The sequence below is a fragment of the Vulpes vulpes genome, chromosome 7 (genome assembly GCF_048418805.1).
Source record: "Vulpes vulpes isolate BD-2025 chromosome 7, VulVul3, whole genome shotgun sequence".
Classification (NCBI taxonomy): Eukaryota; Metazoa; Chordata; class Mammalia; order Carnivora; family Canidae; genus Vulpes; species Vulpes vulpes.
The window spans coordinates 25,852,641-25,877,535 of record NC_132786.1 but is presented as its reverse complement, the minus strand read 5'-3'; the positions used below and the strand labels follow the sequence as shown (position 1 = coordinate 25,877,535).

General features: G+C 37.0%; 1 protein-coding gene across 20 annotated transcripts in view; it reads left to right on the top strand.

Annotated features, from left to right (window-relative positions):
* Nucleotides 1–24,895, top strand: part of PSD3 (pleckstrin and Sec7 domain containing 3) — a 577,475-nt gene that overhangs the window by 490,089 nt on the left and 62,491 nt on the right. For all 20 annotated transcript variants that reach the window (XM_072763297.1, XM_072763299.1, XM_072763306.1 and 17 more), the window contains 2 exons: nt 10,313–10,470; nt 13,235–13,379. In XM_072763297.1, coding sequence (XP_072619398.1) covers nt 10,313–10,470; nt 13,235–13,379 — 303 coding nt within the window. The remainder of the gene's footprint in view (nt 1–10,312; nt 10,471–13,234; nt 13,380–24,895) is intronic.

Here is a 24,895-nt window from a genome sequence, read left to right as displayed (position 1 = left end):
TGATGCCTACAACTGAGAGGAAAGCAGAAAATAGCCTCCAACCAATAAAAATTCTAATTGTTGTATTAGAAATATGGAAGGGTGCTCAAGATTCTTTTTTTGTGTGTTTATAAACTTGAAAAGACTTCTTAAGTCTTTTCATATATTGAGTCAAGGAATCCTATTGGCTTTTTCAAAGGCTGGTTTTTAAAATTTTTTTATTTAAATTCAGTTTGCCAACATGTAGTATAACACCCAGTGCTCATCGCATCAAGTGCCCCCCTCAGTGCCCGTCACCCAGTTACCCCATCCCCCTGCCCACCTCCCCTTCCACAACTCATTTCCCAGATTTAGGAGTCTCTCATGGTTTGTCTCCCTCTCTAATTTTTCCCACTCATTTTCTCTCCTTTCCCTTGTTATCCTTTCACTATTGCTTATATTCCCTGTATGAGTGAAACCATATGATGATTGTCCTCCAATTGACTTTCTTCACTCAGCATAATGCCCTCCAGTTCCATCCACATTGAAGCAAATGGTTTCATCCTTTTTGATGGCTGAGTAATATTCCATTGTATATATAGACCACATCTGCTTTATCCATTCATCTGTCAATGGACACCAAGGCTCCTTCCACAGTTTGGCTATTGTAGACATTGCTGCTATGAACATTGGGGTACAGGTGTCTTGGCTTTTCACTGCATCTGTATCTTTGGGGTAGATCCCCAGCAGTGCAATTGCTGGGTCGTAGGGCAGATCTATTTCTAACTCTTGAGGTACTTCCACACAGTTTTCCAGAGTTGCTGCACCAGTTCACATTCCCCCCAACAGTGTAAGAGGGTTCCCCTTTCTCCACATCCTCTCCAACATTTGTTGTTTCCTGTCTTGTTAATTTCCACCATTCTCACTTGTGTGAGGTGGTATCTCAGTGGTTTGGATTTGTATTTCCCTAATGGCAAGTGATATGCAGAGCATTTTCTCATGTGCTCGTTGGCCATGTGTAGGTCTTCTTTTTGTGAGATGTCTATTCAGGTCTTCTGCCCATTTCATAATTGGATTGTTTGTTTCTTGGGTGTTGAGTTTAAGTCCTTTATAGATGTGGATACTAGCCCTTTATCTGATATGTCATTTATAAGTATCTTCTCCCATTCTGTAGGTTGTCTTTTAGTTTTGTTGACTGTTTCTTTTGCTGTGCAGAAGCTTTTTATCCTGATTAAGTCCCAATAGTTCATTTTTGTTTTTGTTTCCCTTGCCTTCATAGATGTATCTTGCAAGAAGTTGCTGTGGCCAAGTTCAAAAAAGGGTGTTGCCTGTGTTCTCTTCTAGTATTTTGATGGATTCTTTTCTCACATTTAAATCTTTCAACTGTTTTGAGTTTATCTTTGTGTATGCTGTAAGAAAATGGTCTAGTTTCATTCTTCTGCATGTGGCTGTCCAGTGCACAGAAATCAGTGGCATTTCTTTACACTGACAATGAGACTGAAGAAAGAGAAATTAAGGAATCAATTCCATTTACATTTGTACCCAAAAGCATAAGATACCTAGGAATAAACCTAGCCAAAGAGTTGAAGGATCTATACCCTAAAAACTACAGAACACTTATGAAAGACATTGAGGAAGTCACCAAGAGATGGGAAAACATTACATGCTCATGCATTGGAATAATAAATATTGTGAAAATGTCTATACTACCCAGGGCAATTTACATGTTCAATGCAATCCCTACCAAAATACCATTGACTTTCTTCACAGAATTGAAGCAGATAATCTTAAGATTTGTATGGAACCAGGAAAGACCCTGAATATCCAGAAGAATATTGAAAAAGAAAACCAATGTTGGTGGCATCACAGTTCTGGGCTTCAAGCTGTATTACAAAGCTGTGATCATCAAGACAGCGTGGTACCGGCGGAAAAACAGACACATAGATCATTGGAACAGAGGAGAGAACCCAGAAATGGGCCCTCAACTCTATGGTCAACTAATATTCAACAAAGCAGGAAAGAATATCCACTGGAGAAAAGACACTCTCTTCAATAAATGTGGTTGCAAAAATTGGTCAAAGGCTGTTGATGTAACCATCACTTCCACATAACTCTTTCAGTTCAGTTGTGGAATCATTAAAAATATTGATCCTAAATTCCTAATTCAGTCACCAGACTGATGCTAGAAAATTTCCTGGGCTTTGCAGAAGTTCAGGACCTTTACTGAGAAAGGATTTCAAGTCCTTCATGTTCTCCTGTGTCTCTAAGTGCTTCCTCTCTATGTAGACTAAGGAGGGCTACAGTGCAAAGTGTTCAGTACATAAAAAGTTCTCCTAGTACAAGCCAGTGCCTCCACATTATTGTAGCAGTAATATAAGCATTTTGAATCCTTTGCCTTTAACTTGTTTATTTTGTCCCTAATTCTCTTTAGTGTACTGTAAAATAGGTCATATTTTTCGGACTGTAACATTGCTTACCTAACATGGGAAAATTAGGTTCCTTTCCATTTTTAAAATTCTACAAATAATTAATTTTCAAATGTGTAATTAGTTGAGTAATGGGCTAAAACATGCCTTCATTTGATTTGTTCTTACTCTTCACTTCCCACTTTTGTGAAAACATAGCACTTTATGTGTTCCCTCGGAGAAGAAAAGGAAACTGAATGGTTTTTAGAAAGCTATCTAGCCAGAAATATTTAAATTTTTAAAAAAGATAGTCATCAGATTATAAAAAACACTGTTAATGCCTTTTTAAAAATCAAGGATTAATTGACTGCCTAGAATCCAGTTTCCCTTAGTTCCTAACATTTTAATTAATATCATCATAGTTTCAAAGAAGAATTTGTTCTGTTTTCCAGTCTGTATTCTCTCAGTGGAAATCAAGACCATTACAACTTGCTTTAAGTTGTTGTAAGTAGGTATACCAATTTACATATTTAGTAAGGCATGAAGTTAATAATATTTTGAAAACTGTAAATCTGAGAATCTTTTTCATTGATGTTGAAGAATTTCAGTTGCAATTTGGTCACTTTCCAAACTGGACTTTATATTTATCTGAGAGTACAAGTTTTCAGACCGATACCAGTTATTTGTACAGATGTAGATGATTTTTTTAGTATGTTATGATTCAATTTTATTAGATGTTTAATTAACAAGCTTATTATGGGACAGGAGAAGCTTTCCATTCCATACTTTAAATGGAGTTAAAGTAAACAGCATCGTAAAATCACATTGTTGGTGCTTAATAGGGTGGTGGAATGCTCTGATGAATCACACTAGATAGGAAGATTGTGAAGGAACATGGAGAGAAGAGTAACAGGTTTTTCGGCACTAAAATAATGGACAGTAGTTAGATGTCATGGAGCATTTTCTTTTCTTGCAGAAAATTTCTTGATTGTATTTATTTTGCTTTTTCGTATATAGTCTGCATAGCAAAGAATCTTATGTTTGAAATGGTTTGATGATAATTTATCCCCTATTTCTTCCTTTCCAATTCTATCATTTAAACACTATCTTCTGCTTTAAGTAGTGAAAAAGAAGTCAGAACCAACTGTGTAGGATAAAGTCATTTCTTTTTATATGGCTGTCAATCCTAATGTTTCTAGTCTCGGGATTTGCTCATTTTCTAGGGAATTGGAGCTTCAATTTCTAGTGAGAGTTTAGAATGTCAAAGATATTTTGTTTTTATTTTTTGTTTTTATTTGGCCTTTGTTTTTTTTTTTAATTGAAATGTAGTTGACATACAATATTATATTAGTTTTGGGTATACAACACAGTGATTCAACATTAGGAACTTATCACCATCATAAATCTGCTACCATGTCACCATACAAAGTTACTACAATATTATCCACTTTATTCCCTTTGCTCTACATTGTATCTGCCTATCTTAATTTATTTTATAACTAGAAGTATGTACCTTTTCATCCTCTTTACCCTGTTTTTTGTATCTTTCCAACCCTTCTAATTTGGCAACCACCAGATTGTTATCTGTATCTATGAGTCTGTTTCTGTTTGTTCAATTCTTTTATTTTTTAGATTCCATATATAAGTGAAATCATATGCTATTTGTATTTCTCTGACTTAGCATCATACCTTCTGAGTCCATACATGTTGTAAATGACAAGATTTCATTCTTTTATATGTCTTGAGAAATATTCCATTGCATGTATGTATACACATACACACACACACAACACATACACACATACACCCTACATCTTTATCCATTCATCTGTTGATGATCACTTAGGTTGCATACACATCTTGGCTATAGTAAAAAAAAAAAAGTTGCAATGAATTTGGGGCACATACATCTTTTTGAATTAGTGTTTTTGTTTTCTGTGGATAAATACCTGGAAGTACAATTGCTAGCTCATATGAAAGTTCTGTTTTTTTTGGGATGCCTGAGTGGCTCAGTGGTTGAGCGTCTGCCTTTGGCTCAGGGCGTGATCCTGGAGTCCCAGGATCAAGTCCCATGTTAGGCTCCCTGCATGGAGCCTGCTTTCCCCTCTGCCTGTATTTCTGCCTCTCTCTCTCTCTCTCTCTCCTTCTCTGTGTCTCTTATGAATAGATAAATAAAATCTTTAAAAACCAAACAAAGAGTTGTTAAAAAAAAAAAACAAACAAAGAACCAGCTTAGTTTCATTGATCTTTCTATTTTTTTCTTTCTATTTCATTTATTTCCACTCTGATCTTTATTATTTCCTTCCTTCTACGAACTTTGGGCCTTCTTTTTTTTTTAGTTCCTTTAAGTATAAAATTGTTCATTTGAAATTTTTCTTGTTTCTTGAGGTAGACCTATATCACTGTAAACTTCCTTGTTAGAACCTCTTTTGTTGAATCCCATTGTTTTGGACTGTTTTATTTTTCATTTGCCTCAATATTTTTTTTCCTATGTTTTCTTCTTTGACCCATTAGATGTCAGCCTGTATGTGTTTCTTGGGTTTTTTTCCTTATAATTTCATCCCTGAGGTAACTTTATAAGCACCAATGGTGTCCCAAACAATCCCTACAGGCTCTGAACCTGGAGCCATGCCTGGGGACCTAGTTCCCACTTCCGGGCAGCCAACACAATGACACTGCCCTACCTGCCCTCTTCCTGCATTCAGGCCTCCTGGACTGATGGATTGGTATCTTGTTTTTATCCATTCAATCTCACTGTGCCTTTTTATTAGAGCATTTAGTCCATTTGCATTTAAAGTAATTATTGATAGATATGTACTTATTGTCATTTTATTGATTGTTTTCTGGTTGTTTTTATAGTTCTTCTCAGTTCCCTTCTTTTGCCATCTTCTGTTTGGATTTTGTGATTTTTAGGGGTGTGTATTTGCATTGCTTTCTCTTTATTTACTGTGTGTCTCTTACAGGTTTACAGGTTTTTGGTTTGTGGTTACCATGAGGTTCATACATTGCTTCTTATATGTAGCAGACTATTTCAAGTTGTGAGTGGCTGAAGTTCTAGTACAGTGTAAAAGCACTATATCTTCCCATCCCCCCGCCACATTTTATATTTTTGATGTCATATTTTACATCTTATTATTTGTTATGTCCCTTAACTAATTGTTTTAGGTCTAGGTGATTTTACTGCTTTTGTTTTTTAACCTTCATAGTAGCTATGTTAGTACTTGATCTACTACCTTTATTATATGTTCACCTTTAGCAGTAAGATTATTTCTTTCATATTTATTTTTCTAGTTATGGCCTTTTCTTTTCCGCTAAAGAAGGCCCTTTAATGTTTCTTGTAAGACCAATTTGGTGTTGATTAATTCCTTTAGCTTTCGCTTTTCTGGGAAACTCCTTATCTCCAATTCTGAATGATAACCTTGCCAGAAGAAGTAGTCTTGGTTGGAGGTTTTATTCATTTCAATACTTTGAATATATTGTGCCCTCCTTGAATATATTGTAAAGTTAGTCCTGAAAAACCAGCTAGTCATTGTGTGGGGATTTCCTTGTACATAACTGGTTGTTCTTATTTTACTGCTTTTAAGATTCTCTTTAACTGTTGACACTGCTTATTATATGTCTTGGTATGGGCCGTTTTAAGTGCATCCTGTTTGAGGCTCTCCGTGCTTCCTGCACTTGGATATCTGTTTCCTTCTCCAAGTTAGGGAAGTTTTCACCTGTTATTTCTTCAAATCGTTTCTGTTCTTTTCTCCTTCTGAGACACATTTAAATGAATGTTAGTATATTCATGGGTCCTTTAAATTATCCTTTCTTTAAAATTATTTTTTCTATTTACTGTTATATTTAGATGATTTCCACTACTTGTCTTCCAGATCACTGATCCATTCTCCTGCTTCATTTAATTTGCTGCTGCGGATACCCTCTAGTGTATTTTTCATTTTGGTTACTGTATCTGTCAATTCCAATGATTCTTTTTTGTATTTTCTATCTTTGTTGAAGTTCTCACTGTTTTTATCCATTCTTCTCCTGATTTCAGTGAGCCTCTTTATGACCATCACATTGAACTCTTTATCTGATAGATTGCTTATGTCTATTTCATTTAATTCTTCTTCTTGATTTTTGTCTTGTTCTTTCATTTGAAATATATCCCTTTGTCTCTTCATTTTAAGTAACTTCTTGTGTTTGTTTCAATATGTTAGGTAGATTGGTTACATCTCCCGGTTTTGAAGGAGTGATTTGATGGAGAGGTCACTGGGGCCCACTTCTGCAAACTTTAGTCACCCAAGCCCTTTTGTTGGCAGTGTGAACGCTCCTCTATTGGCTGGGTCATGACTGGCAGACTCAGTAGTTTTTTTTTTTAAGGTCTTATTTATTTATTCATGAGAGAGAGAGGCAAGAGACACGCAGAGACACAGGCAGAGGGAGAAGCAGGCCCCATGCAGAGAGCCCGATGTGGGACTCAATCCCGGGTCTCCAGGATCAGGCCCTGGGCTGAAGGCAGCACTAAACCGCTGAGCCACCGGGGCTGCCCGGCAGACTCAGTAGTTAACAGGACTGGCTCAACGTGGCTGTCTGTGAGGCTTGGCCACAACTGCTGTGGGCACCATGGTGAATGGAGTTGACTCCCAACTCATCTGGCCAAGCATCCTGGCTGTGACTGCTGTGGAAATTATAGAGTGCTGGGTTGGCCCCCAGCATAGCCTGCTGAGATGCCTGGCTGTGACAACTGTAGGAGTGCTGATGGTGGGACAGGTCTCTGATACAGCTGGCTGTGAGGGATGGCTGACTGTTGTAGATGCTCTGGTGTGAAGGGATGGCTCCCAGGGTTGGGGGTTGGGTCACTGGTACCAACCAAGGCTACCACCATGTTTTATAGGGCAGAAGGCCACCTGAAAGGAGTGTTGTGCTGGGGTAGACAGTTTGGCAGTGTAAATCCACAGTGTTAAATGTTAGCATTAAATGAATGATGCTAGCACAGTAGATGGGGACTGTCAGAAATGGTTCCTGCCAGCACTTCCATCCCCAGAGAACGTTCCAACAGATTCCTCTCTCTGGCACACACCCTAAAGTTAGTCGATGGATCTCCTTCTCTGTTAACCTAGGCACTTTGGAAACTGCTGCCCCTGTGCTGGGACTTGGAGCAAGTGAGTTGTGTGCACACACCTAAAGGCCCCCCAGACACAAGCCCCACTGATGTTTGAAGCCAAACATTATGGGTGCTTATCTTTCTGGTGCAGATCCCCTGGGCTGTGGACTCCTCCTTCCTCATGGAGGGCCCTCTTTGGTTCTGAAATCCCTTTCCCTGTGGGTCACTGAACCAGGGGTATGGTTCCTGACTAGACAGCATCTCTGCCCCTCCTACCCAACTCCTTGTGGATTTTTTCTTGTATCTTTAATTGTGTATGATCTGTTCTGCTGTTCTTCAGTTTGTTCTCAGAGATAGTTCTATTTGTAGTTGTAGCTTTTGGTGTGTCAGTGAGAGAGGATGAGTCAGGATCTTCCTATTCCATTATCTTGATCCTCTACTATTTTGCCTTATTTTTTCATGGTAAAGTGGTATTACTATCAACTAGAAAAAAATAAGTTTATTAAACTTAAATTCCTAGACCTCGGTTCCATCCTAACTACATAGATTTTGACTACCATTTCTGTCCTAAGCAGTATTTTCCTTCCAATGTAAGGTAAACTGGCAGTGTATCTTAGTTTTAGAAACTGCCATAGAATCTCTAGAGTCCTCTTCAGCAACATTGATATAATTTCTCCCAGGTTTGATAATCACTGTTTGCTTTTACTTAGGGCTATAATAAATGTTGCATTTTAAAATCTCTTGAACTTTAAGCACAGTCTAAGAGTGTGGTTTTAAATGAAAATATCAGCAGATAGAATATATTCTATTTTTTTAAGATAAAATCACACTCATCCCTCAGAATAATTTTTTTCTGTATGTGCATGGAACATTAACAAAAATCAAATATATTTTGAAAACCTAACAAATTTTGAAAAAATAAAGTAGATTTAACAGACTGCTAGAAAATCTCTGGTCACAAGCCAATAAAGTTAGAAATATATAGTGATAACTAAAACTTTAACTACTTTAAAGTTAAGAAACATAGTATTTGACATGACCGAGATCAAGGAAGAGATCAAAAAATAAAACTACAAACTATCTAGGGAACAATAAAAAAATACTCATCCTCAAACTATGTATAACCTGTAATCAGAGGAAAAATTCTAGCCTCAAATTCTTTCTTAAGAAATCAGAAAAGCAAAAGAAGTAATCATTTTAAATTCAAACAAAAAAAGAAAATCAAAAGAAACTAGTGAGAAGGAATTAAGGTAATTCTGTGTGTCAACACAGAAATTTCTAGGCTGATCTCTGTGCAAACTCCAGTATCCAGTGTATTAGAGATATGGGTGTATGGAATTGGAGATAGCATATAAATTTTATGAAGATAATTTTGGCCCTGGCCTTCTATGCCAGGCCCATGATTTACCTGCTCCAGATTCCCATATGGAACTAAGTGGTTAAAATGAGTGGATGGCCAGCTACCCAGGGTTCTGTTGTAGCATAACCATGAATTGATACCTCCTACTCTAATGACAGTTCCCCTGGAGGAGATTTGTGAATCTTTGCAATGCCACATACTAAGGAAAATCTCATTTAGAAAAGACAAGACCCCAGAACATAACTAGATTACAACTTTATGTATTAATGAGAATTATAGAACAGATAGGTGTAAATATATTGTATTTAAGATTGCCTTTTGTTTTCTGTATTTGTCATACTTCTCTGGATAACTGTCCTTGTCAATAGCAATTCTTAATCTCTGAGGCTTAAATAGACTTGTGATTTAAAGTAGTAATTTCATCATTTAATATTATAAATTTGGGTAATCTTTATATTCCTATTGCTATTTGCTATGTATTTTAGGTTTTATTTACCTTTGTCTCAACACTGTCACTGACTGATCATTGAGGATCAACAGGTGCTGTTTATTTCTGACTCAGTTTGAATTAATAGCAGTAGTACATTTGAATTGCTTGATTTGTGGAGGGGATGGGGGACAGAAGTAGGAGGTACGAGAAAGTGTAATTGATTTTTTGGAGATTTGTAAAACCAGACTATAGGAGAATAGATAATGTCTTCCTTTAGGATTTTTTACTAGTTTGAAAGTAAGAGGAATGCGTGCTCATGTTTCTTTACAGAAGTACAAGTTTATTTAGCATGTCTGACAAAATATGAAAAGGGGAAAGAAAGGACCTTAAATACTAGAAAACATCTCCTAAAACAGTTTGTAATATCCACTATATTTAATTGCTTTTGAAGTCCTTTTTTATTCTAATGGATCTGCGGAAACTACTAGATGTAATAATATGATAATAATAATCAAATTTGCTTTAAATTATTATTGTACTAGTTGGGATTTTTTTGTTGTTTTTATTTTGGAAGGAAGCCATACAAATGCCTTTATAAACTGCGTGTAATTTATGCCCAAAGATAAATTGCATGTATACATGACAGTGTATATAATTTCCATTTCATATAATTTTATCCATTTTCCAAGTTTATTATTAATAGAACTAAGCCTTCTCCTGTAGATTAAACTGATTTTCCTCTTTTTTTTCAAAGAATAGCTGGAGAAATCATTTTATTCTACTGTTCATTTTCTTTTGATAATACTAGATTCGAAAGAAAGTAGCAAGAAAAATATAGTATCTTTAGAGCAAAGAACACAATGGTGTGGTTTTCACCATTAGTATAATTCTGTTGATGGGTATTTGAAGTAGCAAAGAATTTTTTTTACACCATGTCACTTTTTTCATGCACCTTCTTGGATTTTCTAATTTCTTTTAATTTTAAGGATTTTTTTTTTCTTTATCGTAAAAAGAGGTGAAATGTGAACATGTTCTTGTCTTAGTTTTCTTTGTATCCATCTATCCATCTATAGGATGAATATAAACCAGAAAAGGCCCTGTCAGAAGAGGATTTGAAAAACGCCGTGAGTGTGCATCATGCGCTGGCATCCAAGGCCACAGACTACGAGAAGAAGCCAAATGTGCTTAAACTTAAAACGGCTGACTGGAGGGTCTTGCTTTTTCAAGCCCAGTATGTTTCATTGGTTTGGCTTGGTTTGGTTTGACTTCTTAGTTTGCATAGCATCACCTTAGACCAAGAACTAGAATCAGAGTCTTCAGGGGAAATGTTTTGAGGTAGATTCAAAACATTTCTTAGGCAATTACCTAAGAAAACTAGAATCATAAATAAAAACCCTGAGTTCAGGTTTTTTTGTTTGCTGCAAAGTAGCCCTATGACTTTTAGTCAGCCACTTACCAACTCCAGAACTTAATATTTTTATGAATAAAATACAAAGGTTGTAGTGTACAAGTTTTATCACACCATAAGTAAAATAAACCTGGATTCAAGTCACCATTTCCTAGCTCTTTGTCCTGGTGTGTAATTTAACCTCTCTGAACCTTAGCTTGTCACTAGTGCAGACGATACTGTTTATCTCATAAGGTCTTTGTGAGAATTAAATGAGATCAAGTATATAAAGTACTCCATACAGTGTCTGGCACATAGAAACTGTTTTAGTTAGTGTAGATTTCCATTTTGTTCCCTCTGTCTCTCTTCTTTCTCATTCTGAGCTCTAATAGTCTGTGATAAAATTGAAAGAAAAAGATAGAATTATATTGTAGGCAAGGAAATGGGATGGATTGCCAGTTTAATAAGGAATCCATGATAAACTTCAGATTAGAAGTGAAGCATTTCACGTGGAGAATTCTGAATTTTTGAAGTAAGAAACTTTGGATTTTCAGAACTGAGCCTCTAGAACAAGAATTTTTATAGAAGCACACATAGCATCAGTGTCTGTGGCAGTGTTAATTCTTCATGGCATGCTTTTCACAGCCTGAGCCTGACTTCAGAATCACTCTCAGCACACCACCAATTGACTGCATTAGGCACCAAACTTAAAATTTGACATCAAGATAGTGAACACAAACATCTGCATGCTTGTTGATTGTAGCAATGTCAGATCAAAAAAAGAAATAGAACAGTAGCAGGTACTCTGGTGGTTTGTGAATGTTGAATTTGCGGAGGTATGAGATAGCTGACATCGGGTGAGGAGGAAGCTGTAAGGAAATCCAAGTTACACAGGATTTTTTTTAATGTGGGAGTAAGACAGCTTTAACACCACAGAGGGAATCAGAGCCAGATGTATAATTGCAGTTATTAGTCATCAGAGTCCTTCAAAATATTCTATTCCCCAACATTTTTTCTTGCTAAAATACCAAATATGATAACTAAGAAGCTCTAATTACTTCAGATAGAATTGATGCAGAAATCAGTGAATTAAATTAACAGAGCCCAAGAAATCAGATTAGAGAAGCATATGGGGTGCAAAGAGGAGTTGATTTCTAGTGTGGTCTCAGGTTAGTGTGGTTTCTCAGAGTAATCAGTAAATGAAATGATTTTAAATGGGTTGAAATTTTGTCCATCTTCTGTTTATTGCTTATATACATGATGGATAATCTCTCCTGGCTCCTGACTATTTCTCCCATGCATTTATGAATTCACAAATATTTATTAAGTGCTGTCAGGGCTGGTCTCTGCAAATATATGACATTCAAGTTAAAATTATGTTAGTCACCAGATGATTTTCACATCCTTTCAGGTATATTTTTAACATCCTTTTGAGATATTACCAACCATTAATCTCATCTAGGTTAAGTGTACGCTTTAATGACTTTTGGAAAATTTACAGAATTCTGCAACCATCACCACAATCAAGTTTTGGAAAACTTCCATCACCCCAGATTCTCCATGACCATTCCGTACTCACTCCCCATTTTTACCCCCAATCCCAGACACTACTAATCTCCTTTCTGTCTTTATAATATTGCCTTTTCTGGACTTTTCATACGCATAGCATCATATAATGATATGTGTCTGGCTTTTTTAAATTACCATAAAGTTTTGGGGGTTCATGTATCTGCACTTCTTGCCTATATTGCTGAGTAGTATTCCACTGTATAAATATGTACCGCACTTTTAAAATTCATTCCCTAGCTGATAGACATTTGGATTGTTTCCTCTTTTGGACTCTCATGCTATGAACATTCACATAAAAATCTTTTTGTGCCTGTATGTTTTTATTTATCTTGGGAGTAGAATTGCTGGGTTATATGATAAATTTATAGTTAACTTTTCAAAAACTGTCAAAGCTGCTTTCCAAGTGGGTGTTCTCTTTTAAATTCCTTTTAAATTCTATCAGTTTGTCACTCAGGTGGATTTTTAAATTGAATTATGTGATTGGAAAAGATGAGTTAAATTTTCAATTAATTTTTGACTGAGCCTAGCATCAGACAAAGTAGGGGTTTAATATTTATTTTCAAGTGACTTTGCTTTTTCCCCTTCTGTATCCTTGAGGGATAATCACAGCCTTATACTATAATGATCACAGGTTCTAAGACCTCTTATTACCGTGGTGATTGCTGTTGAAAATGTTAATCTTAGTGAAATTTTGTCAGGAATTAATTGTACCAAGAAAAATAATTTTATGTGCCATTTTAATTCAATTTTGAGGGGCAGCCTGGGTGGCACAGCTGTTTAGCAACACCTTCAGCCCAGTGCGTGATCCTGGAGACCCAGGATCAAGTCCCACATCAGGCTCCCTGCATGGAGCCTGCTTTCCCTCTGCCTGTGTGTGTCTCTCTCTCTCTCTCTCTCTCCCTCCCTCTCTCATGAATAAATAAATAAAATCTTTTAAAAATAAAAAATATAAATTAATAAATAATAAATAGAAATGAGCAATATGTAATGCACTTAAGATAGAGAAATGCCCTGATGTAAATTTATCTGTTTCTCATAGGAGTCCAGAGGAAATGCAGGGGTGGATAAACAAAATTAATTGTGTTGCAGCTGTATTTTCTGCACCACCATTTCCAGCAGCCATTGGATCTCAGAAAAAGTTTAGTCGTCCACTTCTGCCTGCCACTACAACAAAATTATCTCAGGTAAGTAAGTCATTGTGATAGTGTTCCGACTTTCGGGAAAAGCACTTTGTAAAATAATCTTATTAACATTTGAGTGGAATAATACTCCACATTTTAGCAGCAGAGATGAGACCTTGCCCTGGGAGGTCTATTGTATAAATGGGGCAAAATGCAATATGTTTTACACTTCATATTGGAAGCTGACACAACTGAGTCATGGTTGGTAGGACACATACTTTGAATGAGTTTCCAAAATTTATATTAGTTTATACTACTCAGTCACACAGGACTCATTTACTTTGTTTAAAGAACAATTACTTTTTTTAATTTAAGTATAGTTGAGACATAATGTTACATTAGTCTCAGGTGTGCAGCATAATGATTCAACAAGTCTGCACGTTATGCCATGCTCATCATCAGTGTAGCTATCATCTGTCCCTCTACATCTGTCCCTATACAATGCCATTGACTCTATGTCCTGTGCTACTTTTCATCCCCATGACTTCTTCATCCTGTAACTGGAAACCTATTCCTCCTATTCTCCTTCACCCATTTTTTTTAAACTTTCAATTTTATTTTATTTTTTTAAAAGATTTTATTTATTTATTCATGAGAGAGAGAGAGAGAGAGAGGCAGAGGGAAAGCAGGCTCCATGCAGGGAGCCTGATGTGGGACTCCATCCCAGGTCTCCAGGATCACACCCTAAGCTGAAGGTGGCGCTAAACCGCTGAGCCACCCAGGCTACCCTCCTTCACCCGTTTTGCCCATTCTCCATCCCTCCTCCCCTCTGAGAACCATTAGTCTATTATTCTCTGTATTTATGAGTCTGTCTCTGCTTTTTTGCTTGTTTATTCATTTGTTTCGTTCTTTAGATTCTACATTTAAGTGGAATTATATGGTATTTGTTTTTTTCTGTATGACCTACTGCGTTTAGCATTATACTCTCTAGGTCCATCCATGTTTTTATAAACGGCGGGTTTAGGTTTTTGGTCTTGTTTGTACTAACAGCTCATATTTTTTAAATGACTGGCTAGTATTAGACATCCTGTCTTGAAAAATAAGCTTATTTATTTATTTATTTTTCATTTTATTGAATTTCTTCCATATCCCAGGCTGTATTTTATGCTGGATATATAAGAATATTTCCAGGGGTCCACTATCCATAGTACCATGGGGCAGAGATTTCCCTGCCTCTCAGGGAGCAGCTGAGTAGAACATATGGGTTTTCCTAGCTAATCAAGACAATAAACAGTATAACAGTATTCCAAATGTAGTCTCATAAGCTTCTCTCCTGTTGTTAGATTGATCTGTCTAAAGATCATATTTTATTGTATCCCTCTCCTACTTAAAACTCTGTATATAGGCCAGTTTTGCCAATTTAAAACCTGTCTGTGGTGCCCCTGTTGCCATTGACTAGTTAAGGATTTTGGAAGCTATTTTGATGTCCTTGTGAATTTCTTATTGGTGAAATAATAGAAATAGTTTAATCTGGCTCTAGTCAACTAGGTCGTACTATTAACTAACTTCTCTACATACCTGATATCATGGATTATCAATGTATTATGTACCTATTAAACCTGAGACACTATTTTAGGCTCTGAAGACAGACAAATGAAACCCAGACACTCTTTGGATACAAAACATGCAAGTAATTATAATACAGTTTGACTAGAGTACAGGAAACATAAGTCCAGAGTGCTAAGGGAGTATAAGAAGACATTTAGCCTGGCTTGTAGGTGGAGGAGGAAGTGTGCTATCTAATATGAAACTTAAAGGATGAACAGCAGTTAGTTGTGGTGTGGGAAGAGAAAATGATGCAGCAGAGGATCAGAAAGGCCCAGAGGAGAAAATACTGAGATGGGGGAATCACATACAATTTATCAAATGTGACTTGAGCACAAAGTATTGAGAAAAGGCAAGATACATTCCTCTGTAGAAGTAAGTAAAGCCAAATGATGAAAGGTCTTGTATGTCATGTGTAGTTTTTTGGATGCTTCACTGGTTCCCCAGCATTCTTAAGACAACAGTTTAAGCAGGAAAGTAATGTGACCAAATTTATACTTTAAAAATTACTTATGTTAAAATAGGAAGAAAGTATCAGAGGAGGAAACTACTAGAAGTAGAAAGTCTAATTTTAAAGGCAGGGGAAATAATGAAAGGAAAAATAACAAAGTTATTTGTAGAAGAGAGGAATAGAAGTGAAAATATTTGCGAGATCTTGAGAGTGTGGACGGTATGTTCCTATGGCTCACTAAAGAAATAAAGACTGTCATCTAGGCATCAGCAACTGGCAATTGTAGTGTCTGACTGGCCTTTGTGACCTCATCATCTGGTTTTCATCCTGTTCTTCTCTTGAGGGTTCTTTCCTGGGTCCTTTTCCTCTTTCTACTTCCAAATGTTGTAATGCTCAGTGCTCAGAAGCAAGCCAAAACGGACACTTGAGAAACAATTTTTTAAGGAAAAACAGGGAGAATGTTGTGCCAAGGAAAAGGGAGAACGAGGAGAGAAATCAGGTAAAATTAGTACAAAAAATATCTCCTATGAAGTGGCAAGGATGTCACTGGGTCCTTTGGTGGGAGTAGTTCATGGAGTGATGGAAAGAGAAGCCACATTAGTCTTCTTTGAAGGACTGGAAGGTGGTAAAGAAGTGGAGGAAGGGAATATGTACAAGTACAAGTCTTGCCATGGGTTTATGAAAAATAGACTAGTGGTAAGAGGAGACTCCTTTCTTGGTTTAATGACAGACTCTTTTGGTTTTGTTAATTAGTAATTATTATTATCATGAATTGGATACTCCCCATGTAAACATTACTATTACTCTGTAGTTCAAAGACAACCCAAAACTGTTAAGAATAGAAAGGACTGTACAAGGCATAATGGCATTTAATTTTCAAAGATAACAAATATTCTAAGAGAACAGGTCATCTTATTGAGGACCAAGAACAATGTTAGCAGGATTCTCCATCTATCCAATTAAACTATGACTTCTTAAAGCAAATGCTTTCCCCCACTTTAATTTTGGATATTTGAAATAAACAGTAAACCACATCATATAAGGAGAGAAAAGAATTGAACAACTAGATAGAGGCTACAGATACCTCTGGGTTTTGTTCTATTAATTTCACTAGGGATTCTCCAGTAGTTATTTTTCAATAGACTGGTCTTTCTCACAATCATTCTTATGAAAGATCCAGGAGAAAGATAAGTTAAAGTTTAAAAGAAGCATTAATAAGCATAGAGCAACATGCAAGTTTTAACTTGTTCTTTCCTTCCTATGGATCTACACTTCTATTTACTTTCTACTTTGAAAATGTACTTCTGTTCTATTTATATATGTGCTGTATATTAGTAAGTCATTGGTGCATGAAAATGAGTATGTTCCTCCATTTGTGTATTTTTTACAAGACCGAGCAAGCAAGCACCTTTATCAAGGCAAAAATCTCTTATTTTAAACAAATGTCTTACACTGGAACTAAAAATAGAATACATAAAAGTTTTAATATTTGTCCTGATTTTGAACATAAATAGACAGAGATTTAAAAAAAAAAAAAAACAACTGCTTATGTAATGTGATCAAAATGATGGATAGCATTTTAAATAAGGCAATAACCAAAAAGAAATGTGTTCCTTTGTCACATAAGATGACCAAGACTTTTCAGGAATTTAATTTCCTTATAAAAAATAAGACATTTTCCTCCTCCACAAGTAAATCACCAAGTCTTTGTGGGCCTCAGTTCCATCTGGAAAATGAAGAGATTGTTCTAGAATGTTTTTAAGGTTCTTTCACTAGCTGTGTATTTTTTTGCCCAGGTGATTATCTTTGTTTACTTAAAAATGAAGATAGTTTGCCTTTGAGAGTAACAGGACAATTTAGAAATAAATATGTAAAACCAAGCACATAAAGAATGTGATAAAGAATAGTTTAGAAAAAGGAAGAGAAGAATTAGTCCGCACACAGCCTGTGCAGTATTTGGTGCACCCTCCACATCAGATAGAGACTCTGTGGAGGCATTTCTGGAGGAGTCATAGTGCACTTTAGTGATTCCTGGAATATGTGTCAAGGTGCACCTACAAGGTTTCCAGTGCCTTGGAGATTAATCCTCATGATTTAACCCTGGCATTGCCAGCTTTAGCACCATTGCCATTTTAGCCTAGCTAGTTCTTTGTTGTGGTGGTTGTACTTTGAATTGTAGGATGTTTAGCAATATTCCCAGCCTCTCCGCTAGATACCAGTATCATCCCCCTAGTTGTGACAACCAAACATGTCTCCACTTATTGCCAAATATCTGTGGGGTCAAAACCCACTCTACTGCTACCTGCTGCTGTTGAGAACCACTGAATTAGCCAAGCCATCTTTCCTTTCTCCATACACCCACAGCCTGGCTGTGATTCCCCTAAATGCCAGAACCACTTGGATAATTTTAGTTTACAAAATACATGTATAACAGTGTGAGTACCCAGCTGGAAAAAAAAACAAAAACTTAATAGTATTAGGAAAAAACTAAACATTCCATTAAAAGATTGTTTGATGATTTTAAAGACATACTGTTCATGATCACCCTGTCATTTGCAAGCTTTTCGTTAATTTATTCTTGTCTTCTATCGAAAACATATTAGCCTTCATTATTAAAATTGATTAGTCAGTGCAGTGCAGTTCTTTCTGAACAACTCTGCTGTGTAGGAGTCATCTTCTTTGGTTGTTTTTGTGGCAGTGTTGCCAAAGCACATTTTTCTTCTTCTTTTGAGGGTGGGGAGACTAGTTTGAAAATTTAAGTTTCATTTCTCTTTCTGGTACAGCACTCTCAATTTAGGATTTCATGGTTGGCCCTCTGCAGGATCTATTCAGGACCTCCCTTTGTACACATCAAAGTAATCGTTTTCAGGCTTGAATATGCGCAAGATGATCTGGGGACTTTGAAAGTGCACATGCCCCAGCATCCCCACCCCAGGTCAGTCAAGTCCAGATCACGGGCCCAGGAACATGTATGTTTTAATACACACCAGGTGTGCAGATCATACTTAAAGGGACTGCACTGTAAATCCTACAACCCCCCCCCCTCCCTTACACTACTTCTCTGGAGACTGTGAAACTGAACTGGACCCTGGTGCTAGTTCAACCATAGAGATTGACAAGAGGCCAGATGGGAGTTTCAGGCAAGACTTTATTGGGGCTTATGCTTGAGCACAGGGCAGTCAACACAAAGGAAAACTCCTCAAGTGGGCTCCCCTGAGGCAAGGTTAGGGGAGTTTTTAAAAGAAAATTGGGTAGGAATAGGGTACTGTGTAAGCATGAGAGGCAGGGGTTTATTAGTACCTAAGCATTTAAAATTCATTTTTCTTCATATTTCACATGTCTGAATAGTATGTGAAGTCTCCACCCCTAGGTGTGATTTTTAATATTATTATGAGGGAAAAAGTCCTTACAAGTTCAGCACTGGGGTCCATCTTGGTGCAGACTGGTTTGGTCTGGTCTTTACCAGTCATCATAGTAAATATCTTCCTTTCAGTAAGCATCCTCACCCTGCATTCCTGCAAGATGTGCCACTCAGGAGGCACAGAGTTTTATCTTTCTTTTTTCTCCTTATGGAGAAGGCAAGGAACACTGTTCACAGTCAGGGTTAGGGGACGTGAGTCTAGTCCCTGCTCTGTCTCACCTGTACCTCATGCAGTTACCATTTCCTGATATGTAGTCCTCTTTTCTTTGAATTTCAGCCATTCTCCTATAAAGGTCTGAATCAATGATCAATGATTATTTGAATCAATAATCAGTGATTAGTTTGTTCACTAAATGTTAGCTGTTGAGGGCCAGGCTTTGTGATAAACACTGACTGGAAACAAAGGAAAACCCTCTGCTTCCCTCTCACCCCTCTTTTTATCCTGTGGTTTGACCATCAGGGCAATAGTGGCCAGGGGGCCAGATGAGTGTGGCAGGGCTCACTCATAAACTGGCCCTATATACACAGAGGGCAAGGAGAGACTGAAGAAAGAAGTAGACTGCTTCAGATTGGTAAGTGGGTAAGTGGTAGTTTTAATAAGCAATGGAACTTACTTAAGAGGTTTGTCTCAGCTGGCCACAAGATGAGATCTTTATACCCACCTGCCAGAATCATAAAGTTGAGACAGAGGCCTTCATTGAGACCATTCAGATGGTTTCAAAAACACATTACTATTTCAAGGCTATGTCCTTGGGGCAGCTTCTAGTTCAGGAAAGGCAAGTAGAATGTCCATCTCATGGACAGGGAGGAGGTCAGGAGCCTCCAATTGCCCAGATTCAGTTTGCCTGTCAGCCAGTGGTTACATCCTCTTGATGACCTCCACCGACAGGCAAGCATTAGGGCAGTAGGATTTCACAGGAGGAAGTCGTTCTTGTAATTGTGTCTCTCGCTGGCCAAAACCACACCCTTCCCACCCCATATACTGTTGGTCACAAATCCTGTCACTTCTGCTTCTTAAATAACTTCCATATCCTACCCACATTCCTTAATTCAGACTTTTGTCATCTTTCACTTACATCACTGGTCTCTTAGCTTTTTTGATTATTCACCTTATTAATACTAAATATATGAGCAGATATCCTCCAATATATGTATATATTTTTATAAAAATATACTGTATGTCCTATTATCAGTACAACATGGAAAAATGCTGACCATCATTAGTTATTAGGGAAATACAAATGAAAACCAGGAGATGCCACCTTATACTCATTGAGGTGGCTATAATTTTTTTTTAATTTTTCAAGGAAAATAATGTACTGATGAGGATGTGGAGAAATTACAGCTTCGATATATTGCTGGTGGGAATATAGAATGATGCAGCTACTTTGGAAAACAGTTTGGTGGTTCATGAAATGATTAAACATAAAGTTAACATGTGACCCAGCAATCCACGCTTTGGTAGCAGGAGAATGAAAACAGCTTTTTACACAATGTTTTTGCACAAAGTTCATAGCAGCCAGGGGTGGAAATGGCCATCTGCTGATGAATAGACAAATAAAGTGTGATATATCCATACAATGGAATATCATTCAGTTGTAAAACACAATGAAGTACTGATACATCCTACAAAATAGCTTGAAAACATTCTGCTAAGTGAAAGAAGCTAGTCACAAAAAGAAGCATATTGTGTGATTCCATTCCAAAAGGATCTCTCTTAGGAAAATAAAATGTCATAAAATTAAACTGTAGTGATGGTTGTAGGATCCTGTGACTATACTAAAAAATAGTGAATTATATACTTTAAATGGGTTAATGGTATGCTATGTGAATTATATTCCAATGCTGATTTTTAAAATTCTCCTCAGTGGATCGTCTTGCCTGGGTTGCACACAACCTACTTTGAAAAACTCTTACAGACTATTTGTATAACCACTTGAGATCTCTCTTCCTCCAGTCTTGCTTTGCTCCAATCCATCCTTCACAGTTGTGGCTAAAATATGACTCATGTGCTATCACTTAAACTTAATTGGCTCACTTTTGCCAAAAAGATGCAGTCCACACTCCTTGGCATCGCCTTAAATGGTTGACTACACTTTTCCAAAATAGACAGATTTTTTATTTCTTAGACATCTATATTTAACATATATTAAGTATTCAATAAACAATTAAATCATGTTGAAGGTATGCAGAAGCTCACTAATGTTTAAAGTCTTCAAATCTCTTAAACATAAAATGATAAAATATTTCTGACAATAGTTCAAACTGACTTAAAACTAATATTCTTTATTCTAAATTCCATATAGCTTGGGTGGTTTGATGAGGCTGCAGTATTTAGCAATTCAACTTATACATTTCCCAGAAGATTCTTAGAAATGTCATTACCTTCTAAATCATCTACTTTAAAACAGCACAAAGGAACCAGTCTAAGCCCTACCCTCTTTAAGTCTTCTCCCCCTTTATTAAATTATTTATTCAGCTACTGTTTACTGAAGAACCTATATATCAGGTACTGTATTAGGTATGGGCATTATAAAAATAGCTAAGATGATTGTCTTGGCTCTCAGCTAATGAGAACTTAAGGAATGTGTTAATGTTATTCAGGTATTATATAAAAACTATTCCATTACTATCTTTTCTGCCCAGTACTGCACACTACAGGATTTGAGAAAAAGGGAAAAAAATTGACTGTTTTCTGCCTTTAAAGAGCCTGTAATCAGTAAAGGAGATAAAATTCACACATAAGTCAAAGTATATTTTGTAATAAGCATGCAGTACATACATTTAAGTGTTATAGTAATGCAGAAGTGGAAGAGATTCTGAGATCTGGAATAACACTGGTTTTGAGTGAATATTAAATTTTGGCAAGGATATAGAACAATGGGAATTTTTAGGCCTACTATGGAAATGTAAACTGGTAGAAACAGTCTATAAAACAAGTTAATGTCATCTTACAGATGTGCATATTCTAAAACCCCCCAATTCTGTATCTTGATTACATTGTAGGACAGCTTTTGCCCTTAGCCACTGGCAGCATGTTCAATGTAGCATCATTTATAATATCCTAAAGAGACCTGAAAACAACTTAAACATACTGCAGTGAGATTATAGTATGTCCTACAGTGGAATGGTATACGTAAAAGAAATTAGAGTATATATGTGAATAAATCTTAAAAACATGTTGAGTGAAAAACAAATTGCAAAAGGAAACCTATAAAGTAGAACATATTCTCTATTTTTATGGATCCTTATATTTGTACAGGAGAAGCATAGAAAAAGAATTAGACAGTGGTGCCTGGGTGGCTCAGTTGGTCAAGCAGGAGACTCTTGATTTCGGCTTAGATCTCAGAATTATGAGATCAAGCCCAGAGTCAGGCTCCATGCTCAGCAGGGAGTTTGCTTGAAATTCTCTCCCTCTGCCCCCACCCCTGCTTTTTCTCTCTAAAATAAATAAATAAATCCTAAAGATGAGTAAATTTTTATTTTTTTCTTTAGATACATGAGCATTTTTTATACATATCATTCAATATGACTTTTTGTATATCTGAAACATTTTATTAAAGAAAAGAATACAAAACATTTAATTTATTGACATGGTCTGATTACCAAATTCTTTGTCAAACCTTCTATTAAATAATGTACATGTTTCAGTAAATACACAAAAGAAAATTATTTTGAAAGGAAGAAGATAGGGGCACCTGGGTAGCTCAGTTGGTTAAGCCTCTAACTCAGTTTTGGCTCAGGGCATGCCCCCCAGATCCTGGGATTGAGCCTTGCATCAAGCTCTGCGTTCAGTGGTAAGTCTGCTTCTCTGCTTTTCTCTCCTTCTCCCGCACCCCCTCCCCTCACTGGTGAGTGCACACGCACGCTCTCTCTCTCTCTCTCTCTCTCTCTCTTAAACAAACAAATATTTAAAAAAAAAAAAAAAGTAGGAGGGGCACCTGGGTGACTCAGTTAAGTGTCTGCCTTTGACTCAGGTCATGATCCTAGGGTCCTGGGATACAGCCCCATGTTGGGCTCCCTGCTCTGTGGGGAGTCTGTTCCTCCCTCTCCCTCTGCTGCTCTGTGAGTACTCTCTCTGTTAAATAAATAAATAACATTTTTTTAAAAAAAGGAAAAATCTATTGATACATTCTTCTTAGTTCCAAAATACCACAGACTGGGTAGCTTAAATGACAGAAATGTTTTTCTCACAGCTCTGGAGACTGGAAGTCTCAGATCAAGGCAGCAGCAGCATCAGGGTCTGGTGAGGGCTCTCCCCTTTGGGTCACAAATGGGCTTTTCTGCATCCTTACACGGTCTTTCTTAGAGTCTGTGCACAGAGGGAGTGTGTATTCTCTGTCTCTTAAGTGGTCTCTAATTCTATCCTATCAGGGCCCTACCTGCAAAACCTCATTTACCCTCAATTACTACTTTAAAAGCCCTATGTATAGAGATAACTACACTAGGCTTCAACAGAAATTTTGAAGGGACACAAGATATTCAGTCCATAACATAGTCTGCAGCCTTATTTTTTTTTAAGATTTTATTTATTTATTCATGAGACACACAGAGAGAGAGAGAGAGAGAGAGAGGCAGAGACACAGACAGAGAGAGAAGCAGGCCCCATGCAGGGAGCCCGATGCAGAACTCAATCCCGGGACTCCAAGATCACGCCCTGGGCCAAAGGAGGTGCTAAACCTCTGAGCTACCCGGGCTGCCCAGTCTGCAGCCTTCTTGGAGAAAGAAACAAAAAGATAAATGAGAAGTTGTAAATAAAAGTTACTGAAGTATTGCTTTCATCTACTTTCAGTATTATTAGTGTACAAGTGACAGGTTTGAATAAAATCTCAAAGTTTTTTTTTTCTCCCTCTACTTTTCTGGTATCTTGTTGGGTTTTTACTTTAATTAGTTGATAATAATTTGAGGGGAGGCTTGTTTGTTTGTTTTAGAGAGAGAGAAAGCAGGAGAGGCAGAGGGAGACAAAGAGAGAGAATCTCAAAGACTCCATGCTGAGCACAGGGCTGACCTGTGGTTCAGTCTCATGACCCTGAGATCATGAACAGAGCCAAAATGAATAGTCAGATGCTTAACCGACTTAACCACTCAGGCACCCCTAGTTAATTAATATTTAAAAATGAATTTTGTCATCTTTCATCTACTCTACTTGCTCCTGCCCTCTCTCTCATTTAGTTTTCCACTTATGTACTTAGCTTCTTAAAAACTGTTCATGTTCTCTTTATTTTGATGGCTTTAGACTTGGATTTTTTTCCTTGTTTGGCCTTTAAGATGTGCATTGTAACAAATCCCTAACAAATACATTTGACTCATAATTTCTGAATATCTTTTTTTAATTTACAATGATGCTATTTAATCTTAATTTATGGTCATAATTATTCACTTCCTGGTAGTCTTTAGTTCTTCCCTCTCTATATAAAAAATTTTTTTTGAGAGCAAGAGAAAGAGCATGATCTGGGGAGGGGTAGAAGAAGAACAAGGCTCCCCCTTAAACAGGGAGCCCAACTCAGGACTCAATCCCAAGACCCCAGGGTCATAGCCTGAGCCTAAAGCAGATGCTTAACCCATGCACCGTAGATAAAATGTTTATATCTTAAAATTATGAGCCAAGACCCTGTCCTGGTGGGCCTAAAGGGGTGACATTAATGACTTAACCTCTCCCCCCCTGTTTTGGGGTGTCAAGATGTCAGGGCTTAGTTACCGAGGGATAAAGGGTTTTCATAACCTGCTCAACCTCTAGATAGTGATGATATCGTGGCCTTGTGTGACACCATCAGAAACTGCCTGGTTTCACCCTGAGAACCACCAAAATGATGCCATTTGTGCAATATTACTGTACAGTCAAGTTGTAGAAGAACTTTTGAGATATAAGAAAATCCACCAAACACAAAGAGATGGAAAAACATTCTATGCTCATGGATTGGAAGAATTAATATTGTGAAAACGTCCATGTTAGCCAGGGCAATTTACACATTTAATGCAATCCCTATCAAAATACCATGGAGTTTCTTCAGAGAGTTGGAACAAATCATCTTAAGATTTGTGTGGAATCAGAAAAGACCTCGAATAGTCAGGGGAATATTAAAAAAGAAGACCATAGCTGGG